This window comes from Drosophila eugracilis, unplaced genomic scaffold (genome assembly GCF_018153835.1).
Source record: "Drosophila eugracilis isolate 14026-0451.02 unplaced genomic scaffold, ASM1815383v1 contig_1197, whole genome shotgun sequence".
Classification (NCBI taxonomy): Eukaryota; Metazoa; Arthropoda; class Insecta; order Diptera; family Drosophilidae; genus Drosophila; species Drosophila eugracilis.
Genome location: NW_024571981.1, coordinates 2,498,097 through 2,515,724, shown reverse-complemented (window position 1 = coordinate 2,515,724; position 17,628 = coordinate 2,498,097). Strand labels below are relative to the sequence as shown.

Here is a 17,628-nt window from a genome sequence, read left to right as displayed (position 1 = left end):
GCAAAAGCGGATATAAAAGCATGTGGGATACTTAAAATCGCTGATGCACCTAAGAGATACCCTATACATCAAATTCATACTTAGCTAGATAGCCTTCAAAAGATCCATTTATACAAAGCCTTTTACTAAATCAAATCCCCTTGAATTTTATTTAACAAGTTCTAAAACCATAATTTCTTTGTCCACATTTAAGGCCTTTGTAATTCCTCAAACGATTTAGCATAACTCATTAAGTCCGCTGTCATGTTCTCGGCTGTGTCTCGGTCACTTTGAAACATTTCCGCCCTGATCGTTGTCCTGACAACTCTGATCCCTGAAAAGGACCCAAAAACAGAGCTAGAATACCAACTATTGTGGTGACATTTACCGGAGCCAAAAACACTGCGATTCACATCACCCAAAATGCCAATGGTTATGCTAATGCCAAGGTGGGATATCCAGCAGGAGCATCGGCAGATCCAGGACCACAAGCTGGAGCAGCCGCAGCCAGTCAACTTTTATTTCAACTTTATGCCACTTTGCCACCATCGGAGTGTAAGTGGGGTTCTGTCAGCATGTGTGCGGGTCCTAAACTCAATGGCATCCTGGTTTCCACCCCCTCTTGTCCCTGTCGCTGTGTGAGTGTTCACTGAGAAAAATTGTATTTATTTCTAACACACTTATTTATTTAATTCATAGCACTGTGATGTAGAATGCACGTCATTTGTAAATCAAAGAAGTAGAAATAAAAATATTATTTAATAACTTAAAATTTTTGTAAGTGTCTTTTTGAGGGGATTATGCGGCATAAGGTGAAGCAAAGGACAAGAGGACAGAGAACAGGCAGAGAATGCCAGGGAAGGGAAAGCACTGGGGATGGATCAAGCGGTCAGCAGGTAGTTCCTGTTAAATTCAGGTGTGACCCCCTCCCCCACTGTAATTCTGCACTAACTGCATGAGCTCATGTATCCGTGTTTGTCTGTGTATGTGCGTTACCGTGTGTTTGTCCGAGCTAATACCTTTTTATGACCGTCATATGTTAATGAAGCCGCATTAACATTTTAATGTCGGCGGTCCCAATAAAATAACACCGAAAAGCAAAAAAAAATAATAAAAAGCGAAGAAGCGCAAAGCAAACCCACAATCGTGGCTTAATTAAAAAATTTAATTTTACAAAAGTAAATAAAGATACACAAAGGAAATGGAGAGAAAGGCAAACGATTAAGTACTTTAACATGATATAAAATCCAGGGTCTACTGTTGCATTTAAAAAGTCTCAGATGGGAAAAAATAAAATGGAAAAATATACAAAAATATTTAAAACAAAACAACTTTTTAGTCCCAAAATAAGTGATGATAAAAGTAATACTTAAATAGTATATCAGATGCAACATAATTACATTTAGATTTCTATTTTTGTTTTTTCCATTGCAGAAGAGGTTAAAGTTGTTTACTGATGCTGAACTGAGGAAGGTGAAAAATCGGTGATTGGTTTGAGGTGCATAATGAAGGTAAAACAGAATCGTGAAAAGAACCCATGCTTCCCACTTAAAATCCACGAGTGCGTAAAGAGTTTGACGAAAAAGTAATTTTAAGCATCGTTTAATTTTCATTTTGTGTTATTTTTTTCTTCTAACCCCGCCCTTTTCGTTATCCAATAGCCTTTACTGGAGTGTTTTTTCATAAAACCTTTTTGCTGAACACTGTCCAATGGACATTTGAGGAGAAAAAAGCCCGTACTTTTTTAACAAAGTTAATTTTTATGCTCTGCTCTCTGATTTTACGCAGTGTTTTGCCTTCTTCCAACTTGGGTTTTCTTGCTTTTGTAGAGTTTGCTGCAATCAAACGGCAGAAATTGTTTAACAAGTATCAAGGGTTTTGTTTTTGTTTGACCAGAAATCTTTTTTTTTAGTAGAGGCCGTCAAAATGGCAAAGGCAAGGTCAAGTGACCCATTTGACTGAAGAGGCGAAAGAAAAATTGAAACAAGTGGGCGGAAAATGACGAGGGAAAGGTCAATTTCTATGGTGGGCAAAGCTTTGGTACTACTAATAACTTTGCTTCGAAACTATGGTGGGGGTCTATAAACACTAAAAATTAGTTTTTATAATCTGAAAGCAATCATCCTGGCGATTAATAAAAATTAACATCCAATTTGGCACATGCTTACCCATTTTTGGTCAAAATTTGTCCTTGCTTGTGGGATTGAGTGTGGGAAAACTAGATGGCAAAAGGAATCACTTGCACTGATCAAGTCAGGTGGACCTTTGCCTCAATCTCAGTCGCAGTTTGGACAGAAGCAAACTGCATTGGAGTTTGTGAAAAGGAGAAGGTTGGCGAGTGTGTGCAATGGAGACGCCAACCGAGTGCCGAGCAAATGCAATTTGCATATGCATGAAGCTCTGTGGCCGACATTTTTGCAAGTGTAAAGTGTAAGAGGTGCAAATGACAGTCGGTATCCAAGGGGCAGGAAGGTCTGTGAGCTGGGAAGAAGAGAAAGGACAGCAGCAATGATTCTGCAAAAGCAACAACCGAATGAAACGGAGGCGAACAAGTTGCAAGGTGTGAATTCCTTGCTCAAAGTCCTATTTCTTGGGGTCCTTTATAAAGGTTTTCTTATTTTATTTCTGAGTTTTAGGAAAATATTCCCAGCCCGGAATTTATAAAAATATTGTTTTGTCACCAAATTTTCAAGAGAGTAATATATTAATTGGAAAAAATATTAAAAGAAATTGATCAATGTTAATTTCTGGTTAATTTTCCTGAGTGCATCATTCTCATTTCGGTTTCTGCCTGTTTTATGTTTGCGCTGACTAACTGTGCCACGCCCCCGACTGTTTTTAATTAGTCATTTGCCTGAAATCTATATGCAAAACCGGCACCTGTTTCTATTTGTGCTGATATTTCCCTCCGCTGCCACAGCCGTTGCCATTTGTATACGGATTCGGTGTACTCCCATTTGTGTTATTGTTTTTAATTTGAGAATTCTCGAGAAGTTGTAAATTCATTACTTATTCACTTGACGGGAAAAAAGAATCAGGGGAAAAGCTAGGACCAGAAATAGAGAGCGAGGAAGCGAGAGGCAAAGAAAAAGCTGAGCGCAAAAATAAATTAAAAATGTAAATTAAATTAGTAACTTCAGTGCGTCTGTCAAGTGCTTGGCTGATTTATTTGGCAGGCCAGCCAAATGGCCAGTCACTGCTCTAGAGCCCACCTTCGCTTCTTTGAGCATAATTAAGGAATTTGAAGACTTTTCTTTGGCTCTTCTCTCGCTTAACTTGACCTTCAGCAAAGTTGACCATGGTAAAGTGTGGAAAATCTTTCGTTCCAAAGTCGAATAAGTATTCGCCAACCCACAGACACACACACACACATGCAGGACGAACTTTATTGCATAAATTTTTAAAATGCCAGCGAGCCAGGCGGGTGAGATATAAATGTCACAGAAAATATTGCAAGACTTTGCCATTCGTTGGCTGCCTCTTCCCAGGCTTTTCCGCCCCACGTTCTCAACCACGCACACACACATATATCTTAAGCCCCTACAACCCCCGATTTGGCATTGTCCCGTTGCGAGTTGCTCGGAGGCTGCAATCAGCCAGCCAAACTTGGCTGCTCTGGCGTCTGGCGTCAAGATAAATGCACAAGTTGATTCTCAGTTTTAGTCAAATACCCTCTAAATATAAGGGATTTTTTGGGTGAATAGCATTTTTACTAAATAAAAAGTAACTATTTTATTATTAGTCTTAAAGGCTTTAACAATTCACATTTTAATAAATATAACAAGCAATGTAAAGATATAAGTCACAAATTTATTTCTTAAGTAAAATTCTTCTAAAATTGAAAATTGAAAATTACATTTAGTTGGTTTTAATATAAATTTAGTATTTAGTTTAGTTAGTATTTTCAAAATACTTTTTCAAATTATATAGGTCAGAAACCAATGTAAGTATCTACATTTTTCATAGACATAACACTCATAAGAGACTCCATAAAATCGCACTCAAATGTGTCAAACTTGACTTTACTTGATTAATTCTTTACCGATTCTGCAAACAAAAGAAAGAACAGCATCAACAAATTAAGTTAAACTGCTACGTAGTGCATCTGCATTTTCTGCTCCCTAATTTCCATTTTCATTCGCTTGTTTTTTCAGTGCGGGGGCGGGGCTGCATTTTTGTGTTGTTCTCGCTTTGCATGGAAAGCGGGAAAATGTTGTTGATGTTTGCTGCATACCACGAAGCATGGCTTGGCTTGGCAAGCGCATTGCATATTTGCTTTAAACTTTTGTGTCAGCAATGAAAGTGAGACGAGCGGGCGGGGAAATTCCGACGAAGATGCAGATGAGTAGGTAAAACCTTCTGAGATAGACACACAGTCACAGTCACAGTTGCAATCGCAGTTGCCGCTGCCGTTGCAGTTTTACTCAGACATCAGAAAGTTGTGACATTCACGGAAACAAACAAACTCCCATACACCTTTGACGATGGTTGCTGTTCGTAAAGTTCTATATTTTTCCAGTAGTTTTTCCTGGCATTTATGTACTTGGTTCACAGAAAAGTTTCTAGCTGAGAAGAGATTTTTTAAGTTGATGCCCATGAAAACATTTACACATTTTTCCTGCACCAAAAAAATGTAAAATGAGAAGGCGACCAACAGATTCTGTTTAATTAACGCAGTCCTCACAAAATTTATTGCTCATCAAAGTGTCAGCTTTGACTCCACTCAAAAAACGGCAATGATTACAGAAAATATGTAGGTATTTTTTGTTTAGTATATTTGCATAATCTTAAATATTTATATTACAGGGAAAATAGTATTAAATTATATATTAAAAAAGGAAAAGAAAATAATATATTTTCTCTACCTGTCTCTCTGCTCATTATTTATGTCAACCATGTCCATCCACGTGTAGCTTTATTCATTCCCGAATTCTGTGGAAATCTGGAAATTGCTGTGCGTGTGCAAATAAGCGGCAGACCCTTTCAAATATTTGCAGTGCGTATACGTAATTTTTAATTGATTTGGCCGCAGTTGGCAAACAGAAAGCAGTAACAACATGGGTCACGTTAAATAATCCCATTGTTGGTGGCCGGCCATCGTAAATCGAAATGAGGTGCGTGATATAGACACGAGGGAGTGGTATGCACATAATAAGCCCAAAATGTTGTGTTTTAATTGCATATATTAAGGTCCATTTGGCAAAGTGAATTGTGTTTATTAAGTACACAGCGTTTAGAGCAAGAGATACCAATAGAAGTGAAGAAGATAGAGATGGCAGATGTCAAGCTGCCCAACTCATATTCCTTTGTCACACATCTCGAATTTCAATTGAAGTTAAATTATTGAGCATTTTGTAAAGCGTACAAATTGATTGGGAGAATATAAATGGATTGAAAGATAATACAAATACATAGCAAAAAGAACATTCATTTAGCTCTACTATAACCATAAAGATTAAATACATTTACAACCTAGTGCAAATCACCCATTAGCACATAAATTCTGTCCAACTGCTATCCAATTAGTTCAAATCAACTCCACTGACAGCGTATCAAACAATTTCTTTAAAAGAAAGAACAATAAAAGGCAAACAATCTAAGCTTAAGAAAAACGAATTAAAACCAAATAAATACAATACAATTTATGGCAAACAAATGTATTGTTTTCGTTTAATAAGCAATTAAAATATTTATTTGGCAGCAGGCAGAATGCTAACTCAATTTGCATCTAGAGCATGATAAAAATATTGTTTAAAATATATGAAAGCTGTTAAAAACTTTAGCTCTATTAATTTTGATTTGGGCTTGCAAGAAATTCAGTAAGCAGAAACTAAAGATTCAGTGTTTGGAGGCCATCTGTTGGCTGCCCTTTTTGAGACTAATTAATTTATATCAACATTTCAATGTTAAGCCAAACAAAACAATCAGCTTAATGTCCTTCAAGCCTGCCTGAACTTATATCTATGTATGTGTTTTGGGCTGTTTCTACACCCTTCGTACGCAGTGTGTGTACTTTTGCAGGGGGTTGACTTTGGGATGCCAAGGAAGGTAAAAGATTTATTGTGGGTTCCATTTCTCAAGAAAAACTTTAAATCACTGCAAAAGTGTAAGGAACAAAGAATTGATTTAGGCATTAAATTATTTATTTTTATCGGACATTAAATAAATATTGTTCTTCGTTTAAGACCTATCGAATTTCTCAGCTTTATCATGGTAAGGCTAAAATATGTAAAAAAAACTTATAATTCTATTAAGTTGCAAAAATAAATTGCTAGCTTCTTAAAATATTTTCTCGGCTTTTCAACTTAAGTCTCGCACAGCTCTCTCTTCCTATTTTTGTGTTGTATTTCTATTTATTTCGTTAAAATAAATGTTTAGATTCTTTGAAACTTTTTGATTTATTTGGTGGCAACCCTCTTTTGTGCGTCAACCCTCGTTGTCCCCTTATTGTATTCAAAGGATTAACAGCCTCAAAGCTGCGGCTTTTACCATTTCCACACGGGGGCAGCTTTAAGCCGAGTCTTCTGCCGCCTGTTCCTCTACTTATAAGTCTTCTCTTCTGGTGTTTATCTTGGCCAAGAGACTTTGGTCTTGCCCTCCAATTCGAGGCGTTGGTACTTGGTTCCTTGGGTCGTGTACCAAATTGTTGTTCTTGCTGGAATCTCCGAGCATGTTTGGCTGTGTCAGTGTTTGTGTATTTTGTCTGCCTGTTTGTTTGGCCAACTGTTTAACTTGGTTCTTTGGCCCCCGGGCCGCAAAAACTTACAATCTCTCGCACGCAAAACCCTCCACTCTGTTTCCACGAAAAACCAAGTCTTACCTCTACCCACTTCAAGGACGGCCATTAAGTATTTTAAAGTGCCAGCAAATTGAATTATGGTTTTATGTGTGAACACAAATCGATCATAAAACACTAATTACGATGCCCAAACTAAGAGCGTTAACACGTTCGCCGGGATCTCATGGCTCATGGCTCGGTGGCTTACGGCTCATGGCTGCTGGATGCTGGCTGGTAGCTCAGATGGAATTAGCCACCCACTAACACCGTTGCAGACACGGCGATTAAAAGCTTAATTATCCCATTGCGACACTTCATTAGTTTCGACCAAGTCGTCCTGCCGGCGAAACGGCTTCTCATGTTCCGGCATCAGCTCCTCTTCGCACACCGAAAACTTCTTCGCCACGTTTATTGCAATTAATTTCCTTGAGTTCAGTTTTAGTTTTAAGTGCTTCCTGGGTGTGTGTGTGCATGTGTATGTGAGTCTTTTCAAATGGTGGGAGAATTCTATGGGAGTCTAAAAGTAATTTTGGGGTTTTTTCGGGCTTTTCATTCCCAATTTAATAAGTTCAATCATAACTTAAGATCCAACATATAATACATATTTTAAGACAAGAAAAAAAGGTTCAGTTCTTCTCTAATGTTAAACAAAAACTGAAATTTAAGGATATATTTCCACGTTCTCTTCAACAGAGAATCGAGAAAAATGAAATATATTTCCTGTCCCCTGCTCAATTAAATCGAATTCCACGACCTGCACCTGTCTTCCATCTCGGGCTTTTGGCTTTTGTGGCATTTTGCTTTTCCTTGGCTAATGGAAATTTCCGTTAGTCCGTTGTGAAGCTTATTTTTCTTTGCGCAGCTTTTCACAGATTCAATTTGAAACGGTACATTGAATTAAATTACATAAACGAAGATGGGCGCCGACGATGGGATGCTAGGGCAACCCGTCAAGCGGCAACCGTAACAATAATATGGCCCACAAAATCGCATAACAATGAAAATGGCTAAATAAAAAGCCAACAACAATAGTAGAAACTCTCTTCTCAAAAAAAGGAACTTATCCACCACAATAAAAGCACAAAATGTGAAATTTAATTCAACGGTGATATTGGCAATGCTCTACTGAATATTTGGCTAATAAAATTTCGTACAAGAAATAACTTTCTTTTCTTTTTATTTCTTTCTTTTCCTTCTTTGTCTCTAAATACCTTCTAAACACATATTTTTTTTATATTATTTTATTGTTGCTTAGGGATTGAAGTACCTATAAGTATTTATTTCATTTAAATTTAAAATATTTGTTTAGATCTCTTTGATGAATATCCATATGTACCCATCTAAGTTTAGAGTACAACTAAAAAGATGGACCCAATCAAAGCGAAGTCATCGCCCATTGTAATAATAATTCTGAGGACATAGGCTAATGCACTTAAATTTTTCGAAAAAGAATGCCGAAAAGAACAGGAAAATAACTGTGGAAAAAGTCGAGTCAATTAGGCGCGTTTCCGGTCAATTCGCTTTGTGCCTGCTTTTGGGTCCAGCAATTCAATTGCCAAATTTGGAGACAAGGGGATGGTTATATCAGGGGATGAGGATGGGCATAGCGGTGAGAGAGCCAACACCCCATCGAAGCACTCAACTCCTAAGCGCATGGAAAGCCATCAGTGAAACGACATAAATTATGTTCTTTATGGCCACACCAGGCCAAGCAGAAGTTGACTTTTTGCATTGAACTCCGCTGCATAAATCAAAACTGGAAATGCGTCGTGATCGGGTGGTGCACTCGAAAAAATACTATTTTTTAAAGTCCAATAAATGAAATTATAAATAGGGTTCAGGGTTTATTTATATATAATGTCATTGTGTATTTGAATTTGAATAGTGTGAAAAAAATTGCATTAAAATATAAAAGATTATTATGTAGTTCTTGAAGTTATGAAGCCCCTACCTTTCTGTTCTAAGTTTTTGTGTAAAGTTAATTTTTATTTTTTTTCTCAGTACCCCTGAGAGTTGGCGAACAGTTTTTGGGGTCGACTCGCTTCGTAGCTTTTAGCTCACGTATACCTCTGCACGTTTGCCGCCCTGGGGCCGCTTCTTCATCTCCTGCTGCTGCTCCTGTCGCCGCAGGAGGTGGCCGCACAATTTGGCACGTGTGATAAACTCAAAATTGTTGCTGGCAGCCGTCGCTGGACGCGACTGCAAGTGTCAGCATTAACCAGTCCAAAAACGAATAGTAAGAAAAAAATGGTTTGCATTTTGCGCAGATTTTTCGAGGCTTATCTGGAGCATGTAGTTGACCTTGTGGGCGGCAGAAAAGTTTGCCCCATTAGGAAACTATTAGCTGCGGGCTTCGCCAAATATTTTAAATTTTCAGGCAACTTTTTATTTTTATTATACCTTTTTCATTTTTTAACACATTTTTCATTTGGTAATTTTATGATCAGCTTTTGAGGAAATTCCTTTACTAAACCTTTTCCACTATTCGGAATATGTTTAGTAATATCGGCCTGCTTAAAATGGGTCTGTGAATTTCCCTCAATCCCAGCATCGATAGTTAAGAACTTCGACAGTGAACATTTGGCTTAATGGATGGACTCCGTCCGAACGATGACCCTTCAACAGGAGCTGAAATGCATAAAAGAAACATGACGCCATCAACGCAGTTCCCAATGACCTCGGGTTAGATGCGACCATGTGCGTGAGTATTAGTGCTGCAGAGCTTACGCGGCCAAAATTCCCGATGGCAGCCTAGTAGCGCCAATTACACGTAGCACGGGATCCACTTGCAAAAAAACTTAACAGGGTTGGTAAAAGGGGAATTCATTCGATATCCAATAAGAAATCGATGTTATCATTTGTTCATTCATCATCATTCATCATAGCTTCGTGTTCCGGCGTTTGAGTCGCTTTTAATTAAAGGCGTCGCACGTATAGATTTCATTTTTGGCGGACGACTAATGGGCGACTTTTGACCGCAGCTGCCACACAGAGCAGCACCAATCGCTCACCCCGCTGGTAGACTTCTACTCCGTACTTCCACCCCATTTAAATTTTCAACTTAAAATTGTTGACCAGCTGAACTCGGATCCTCCAAGTGCCGATATGGTGATTTAATGCAGAACCACCATTCGCGAAAAAAAAGGAAGATTACTCATCACGGAAGTAGAATGTTTTCTCCTTGAACCGAATATTTGGAAGCTCTAAAAGACAAAATTTAGTCAAAGAAGTACTACAAAATTAATGTCATTGAACACTGACTGACTTCTGTGGAGAAGGGCTTTGAAATCATTACTTTGAAATTATAACAATAGAGCTGGTTTAGTTACTTAGTTATAACATTTCAAACTTAAGACAAAACTCTACAAGCTCCAGCTCAAAACTGGAGTACCCTTTCCAAGGGAATCAAAATGGGCATGCGAAATGAGTCATTACAGATATGGTATGTATATGGAATCAGGCGGGCATCCGCCCCCGTTGCCCTAAATCAGACACCCCTTTCACTCCCTAGAGTGCCCGACCACATCGAGTCATTTGTTAACAATCCAGAGCGGTGGCGGTTTTCAGGGCCAGCGCCAAATGCGCGGAAGTGTGTAGTCGGATGTGGTTAAGCATACGCCATGTGGGCCATCAAAATTTTGTTTTTGTCGTCGCTGCGCTCGTTCGCTGGCTCGCTTTTGATTTACAATTTTTTTCTGTTGGATTTGTATGCTTTTTGTTTTGCTTTGGTGTGGATTTGGGGGTAAATGGAAATGGCGGGAGTCTGGGTTTTATTAAGCAAATGTGCATGAAAATCTATGCACGGATACGCGCGCAATAATGCGAAATTTATGGCTCGCAAACGTGACACTTCGTGCCAAAGCTGCAACAACACTGTCCGCTGTCCTCCACTTAAAGAAATGAGTAGGTATGTTATATTTATTTGAAATACGAAATATTATATTCAGAGTTTTTATCTTTATATTCAAATCAATAATAACTTAATCTTATATTGTCTTTGTCGAATAACATTAAAATATCTAAAACACTTTGGTCTTTTTTTCAGTGTAAGCCTCCCCATCCTTTTCAACCACACCCCCTGCTAGGCGGATACTGCTCATTTTGCCTCCGGCTGAGTGAGGAAAGGGGCAAAAGGCAGATGCCTCTCGCAGTTCGCTCAGCATGCAGTTTTAATTGTTTTGTCGCTAAAATATGTTGGTTGCCTCCCAATCTCCCAATGTTTGTGCCCCTGCAGCTCCACTCGTCTGCTGCATTTTATGGCATTTAATTTGGTGAAAGCACACAAACACACGCAGAGCATTTACAAACTTTCGCTTTAATATTGTATCATAAAATAAACACGAGGAGAATATGGGTTGCAGCTCTAGTTTTCCTTTCACATATTCCCATTCCATTTGCATGTTTCAGTTGACCGCAGTGAACATTTATCTGTCCCGCATTTTTTCATAAATTTTTGACTGCAGCTTTTCGCCATTTCGTTTTGATAGCAATCGATGTTGCTTTGAGGATAACTATTAGTTGCAATTGATGGGAAAAACTATCAATAAATGATGTCCAAAACTGAAACATTTCAAAGTTAAAAGGGACGAGTGAGATTTTTTAATGCAATTCAATGGCTGAAAATAACACATTTATATTAAATACCAATCAATGAACGTTCAGAATAATAGCTTTTATTATATACTACAATGATATTTAAACAACATTTACTGTTGCCAAAGTCTCAAAGTGCACATTGCCAACTTTCCCAATCGAATCGTCAATAAAATGGTTTCGCCTAAAATCTCAATTCGGTTTAATTTGAGTATGATATCAAACCAAATTGATTTCTTTATCCCGCGCATTCCCGCCGTCGAAATGGTCGTTGGCCGCCTTTTACGGCGATTGCTGCCGACCACGCCCACCACCGCAGCGTGGGCGTTTTTATGGACCGCTTCTTGTTTTTACTTTCCCAAATACACATCGATCTGTAATACATAGATATATAGTATATTTGGTTTTTTGCGCCACGCCAGTTTCTCTTGGTTTTTTGGCTTGGCAGTTGCAATCGAATTGGGTCCTGGGTTTTCTATTAGTTCGTTTGGCGCTTGTCTTTTATTTTCGTGGCTTTGGCTTTCATTTGATTTGTATGGGATGTTTGCATATTTCAGCTTTGATTTATTGTTGCGGCTGGCGGCGGAAAGTGCCAACCGATCCCCCTCTCTATCCCTCTTCCGGAACTTTTACTAATGGCCGTTGCCATTTCATTTCAGCAACAAGTTTTTTAACCCCCCCTTTCACGGCTAATGCAACGCAGCTTGCAGCTCTCAGCTCTCAGCTGCAACTATCGCAAACACTTTGAGTTAGCCCCCTGAATTTCCACGTTTTCCCATATACTTTTCCACCCAATTTTCCATCCAAGCCGCCCACCTCCCTCTATTTTCCTCCCAGCAGCTGTGACAGGCGTTGGCAAAACTTTTTAATCTCGTTAGCTTGGACGGCATAATAAAATTAAAGCCCGATGCCAGGGCACTTTTCAGGTGGTGGAACTTTTGTGCAGAAATTTCAATACGCCATTTAAACTGATAATTGTTTCGTATAAATCATTTTGGTCCACTCCACAAACACATATACACAAACAGGAGCAGAAATTACCTTTCGGTCGCGCAGAAAGTTAATTAAAAAATTGTGGCCAGAGCAGCGGGCCAGAGCTTTTGTTCAAGTAGCTCGCAGCTCTCGGGCTCAAATAAACTGCAATTCAATTAGGGACGCGGCCATAAATAAGCCCACACACACAGGAGAACAAAATCAAGTTGGTGGACGCCCACCCACCCACAGTAGGCATATTTAGTTAAATATTATTATAATTTCTCTTTCTTTCTGCCTTTTTGGTCAGCGCCTTTTGCGGTTGGCAAGCACATGAAACAGATAAAACAATTCTCAACACTGACAGAAATTTAATAAAGTCCTTTAAAATTCAAAGAAAAATCTTAAATATTAATAAACACCAAAACGGATTTTGAGTACTCAATTGTATTTAAATATAAAAGATGCGTTTTTAATAGCTAAGTAAACTAAACATCATCCCGTTATCCAGTATATCTTTACTTTGCACATCACTGTTTCTGAGTGCAACCACCACCCTTTCCATTTTCTATCTTTTTTTACCACCTCCATGTCCCCTCAAAATCCCTTCCTTTGGCTTTTTTGCGGTTTAATCTTTTATAAATAACAAATGGCGTAAGTTGACTGCCGTTTGCTGAAGTGGGCGTGGCCAATGTGGGAGGCAATGGGATGGAGAAGGTGTGGCCGAGGGGCTGACCATGTTTTTTAGGTGGCTCGCATTTTGAATGCCACTCGTTTTCGCCCGTTTTTGTCTGTTTCAGCTAAAATGAACCCGAGCCGTAAAAGTTTAAGTTTGTTAAAAAAACAGAATAACAACAATGCAAAACAACAAAGTAATGATAATGATTAAAAAGTACCAACTAGAAGGCACCCTACAATTTTAATAATTATAAAAATTAAACATGTTTTATTAATTAGGGCTTATATTATTATACTTAGTAATAAACAATACTTCAGTTTATTAAAATATTTAAAATAATTGGGCTATAAACTGGAAAATCTAAATTTTAATACAACCTCGAAAGTCCTTGGATGTTACCAATTTAAAAAAGTTTAACACACTTAAGGCCTTCAAGGGAAGAATGTTACAGAATATAATAAAGAAGTAAGCAAATACCAAAATTTAGCTGTGGCAACTTGGGCTAAAGTAATTATTTTTAATAATTGACTTGGTGCTTGCTACATTTTTTTTGTTCGCCCAGCTAGCTGCTGACACCCGCTTCCTTCTTGGCCTGGAAAATGTTTGAACTTTGAACTAATTTGGCAAAGTTTCGGCTCTGGGTCCGTGTATGCATGTGGCTCCTCCTCCGTGGCCGTGACTCTGGCATCTGTTTGGCCAAGAGAGCCTGCTACCACTGACCTCCAGACCGCAGTGAGCTTGGCTCGAACTAATTAAATTTATGGGTCTGGACAATTTTTTATACAGCGACAGCAGAAAAGTCGAAATTTGAATTTAAACTTAAACAAATGCTAATTAAGTGGTAAGAGTTTGGAGTCCATTGGAAAGTGGAAACTTTGGGGGACGTTAATTTATTTAAATTATTCCTTGTATTATAATATTAAGTTATTTCATAATTTCATTATATTATATAAGAGAATCCCTTTACCCACCATTCATTCAAGTTGTAGTTCCTGAACCATTATGCATCGTAAAAATTGAAACATAGTTGCCTTATCGTTTTTATATCATCGGAACTCTCGATACCGTGCAAAAAATCGACTTTCCCAGCTCTTGCTGAATATTTAGCAAGATTATTCTTCTTTTACCAAAAATGGAAATCAAAACGTACACCGATAGGGTCCTTTCCTTCTTCGCGGTGTTCGCTAAAGGAATTCGTGGTAAGCTAACCTGTCATGAAAAGAATTCACTGAAAGAAATTAATTCCTGATAGGGAGAGAAAAACATGAAATGTTGATGGAAGGCGCCACACAGTGCTTTAAGTTCGCCGAGGAGGTCATTGAGTCGTTTACCAGATTTCACGAATTTGAGAAGGAGGTGGCCCAGGCTGGTGAGGAAAGCCATTCAGTGGAGGAATACGAGAGGAATTTGGTCGGTCGCCGCGAGGCAGTTGACCGTATGTCGATTGATCCAAAAAACACGGACGAGTATCGGAGCTTTAACCAATCGATCGAAACCTTAATTGCAGAGGCTATGTCAACTCCAACCGACGGTGAAGTGCCCCGGATCACTACCATAGAACTCAAGACTCCCGTTCGCAACAAGGTGTGCAGTCACATTTACGATGTCGATGAAATAAATTTTCTCACTAAGGACAATAAAGAAATTCGCTGCCCAGTTGCTGATTGTGACAACGAGCTTTTCATCAGCTCCGATGACTTGGTAGAGGATGCGGAAGCCAAAGAGTTGATCCTGCAAATGTTGCAGGATCCAGAATCCGGGACCGATTCCACATCACCAGAACTCATCGAGAAGATGTGCGATTACACTGACGACTTCGACAATACCAGCGGGCTTAACATGGACCACAACGATATTTGCTGCCCAGTCACTGATTCTGACAACAAGCACTTAATTAACTCCGAGCACTTGGCCGAAAATGCGGAAGTGAAGGAGAGTCATTTGGTCGAAAATGCGAAAGTCAACGGCAATATACAGCAAATTGTGCAGGATACAGTATCCAGGATTAATACCACCTCACCAGAACTCATCGAGAATGTAGACAGTATCAACGACAGTAACGTGACCGATATAAACGAGGATCTGACCGATAATGCGGAATTTGAGGATATTGACTTGGTCGAGGATCCCGATGCTAACAACAATATCCATCAAATTATGCTGGATTCAATATCCAAGATCAATAACACCACACCAGAACTCATGGAGAGTCTAGTTTGCAACGATCATGTTTACGACTTGTGCAGTATCAACGGATTTTACTGCGCAGTGACCGATTTTGACAAGCTCTTCAAAAACTCGGATCACTCAGCTGAAAATGCGGAAGCTACGGAGACTCACTTGGTCGAGAATGCCGAAGTTAACGACAATATCAATAATTTTATGCAGGGTCCAGTATCCAGGATTAATATTACCTCACCATACGATCCATGGACCAAAGATCTCATTAAAAATCCTGTCTGTAACAAGGTGTGCGGTCACGTTTATGACCTCGACAGTATAAGCAGTCGTATTAATGACAAGAACAAAATTCGCTGCGCAGTGACCGATTGTCATAACTTGCTCTTTATCAGTTCGGATCACTTGGTCGAGAATGCGGGAGTCAAGGAGAAGATCCAAGAACTGATCCAGGATGATGAATACCCCTTTTGAGGAAGGGAACACAACCCACCAGGATGAAAGTGGTGGAAAAAACTTTAAGCACCCTAAAGAATACCATAAAAATCCTGATTGCATTATTCTTTTATTAAATATGTTTTTTTTTTACCTAATATGTAATTTGGTGCACCTTAACATCACTACACGTAATGAACTTCATTCTGAATAATTGTTTTTTAATTCATTTAAATTAACAATAATCACTGTTAAGCCACATCGCTACCAAATAAAGATTTACAAAAATGGCAAATGATTTGAATAATGCCTTTTTAAACAAATTTACAATTTAATTTCAGCATTTTTTATATTCGAATTTGATAAATTGAAATAAATTAAGAAAAACTCAGCCAATGAGGAAAATTGTAAATTAGAATTTGTAAAGAATCGTTTTTTAATTTATTTAATTGTCCAAAAAAAGACTGCTAATCCATTTAATCACATAGAAAAGTAGTCTAAAAAAGCTCACCATTTGTAGGATATTAAATTAAATAAGTTTGACCATAAATATTCGATTGCAAATGACGACAAACAATTGAAAATGAATTGCGTTCGAGTCTAATTAGATAACTTAAACAAATACATGTGTAGCATAATTAATTTGCATTTTCCAAATTCTCTCATTATTTGCTCGCCCCCTTTACACTCTCGGCCATTTTTCTTTGTTTCCAGTTAATATATAACAAATTATGTACACAAGCTGCAAATATTTAGCAATTAAAAACCTGAACAGTCGATAAAATTATAAATTGAAATTCAATGCCATGGCACAGGAATATGTGGGCGAGGAATTTAATTAATTCGAATTTCGTGTAGTTAGCAGCCGATGACTCTTGACCTTTCTGATTATACGCATGGAATACTAGTATGTAATGTTGGTCTTTGGTCTCTATATAGAATTTCCCAAGAACTCCCACAGATCCTTCGATGTGCTCCGTCACCTCCATTGCCATAATTAGCACAGAAGCTTCTAAGTCCTTTGGTGTTTTGGTCCTTTACTATTTAACGTGTTTTGTCCTCCCAAGAGTTTTGAAATGCACACGCGACCAAAATAAATTAACGTCTGCGACACGAACGAAAGTAAAGGTATTAAACCGATTGTCCGGCATAAGCGGAGGTCCCCAAAGGAAAGCTAGCAGTGGTGGGTGAAACTTGTGAGGGTTTTCATTTTAAGCTGAGTTATATAATGTTTTTAAACAGCAGAGACTAACTTAAAAATACCTACGAAAGTAATATTTATATATGCTTAGCCATGTTCTTTATTTGAAAATAATACCCACCAATGGAAAATATATTATTCATGTATATTATATATTATACATAATAGATTAACCCATTGTTAATGCAGACCTTCTCTTTGCTTAGTTCAAACATATTTAAAGATTTCATTCCACTTAGAATTTCAAATGAATTTTCTTCCACCATTTCTGGAAATTACCCCAAAACAATAACGTCTGACTGGAAGAGTTCGGGAAATTCCCAAGGCAAGCAGGCGTTAACCAAAAATATTTCCATTACTTCGGCTTTAGTTGGGGCACTACCTCCCACATTTCTTTTCCACTTTCATTTCCAACACAAATTTTCCTTTTCCCATGGCGGCGTCACATGCGTTGGCTTTTCTTGCGTTTTAGTGTAATTTCCGCAATCATTTCCGACAACATTTTATGCCGCTCCGCTTATTGATACCCCCTGAATCATACTTCCTTCACACTCGATTATTCAATCATTGTGTCATCTAGAAGGTTTTAGCCTTGACTTGTATGATTTTGTTTGCTGAAGTGTGATTTTTACTTTTCCCAACTTTAAGGCTACAGAAATGATCCTTGTACCACTTCAATAGAAAAAATCTTCTGCTTTCCTTAAAGTTTTTATTTTCTTACCTAATATTTCCTCTCGTTTCTCCCACTTTCTCTCATTGTCAGTTTTGGTTTGCCCAGTCAAATGGTTCGTTGCATTAAATTTATAGCGCACA

General features: G+C 38.3%; 1 protein-coding gene across 1 annotated transcript; it reads left to right on the top strand.

Moving 5' to 3' along the window:
• Positions 1–15,166: 15,166 nt before the first annotated feature.
• On the top strand, positions 15,167–15,736 carry LOC108118416. Its single transcript, XM_017231093.2, has one exon. It carries the CDS (start codon positions 15,204–15,206, stop codon positions 15,651–15,653), a length of 450 nt encoding a protein of 149 aa, XP_017086582.1. The 5' UTR covers positions 15,167–15,203; the 3' UTR covers positions 15,654–15,736.
• Positions 15,737–17,628: the final 1,892 nt, after the last annotated feature.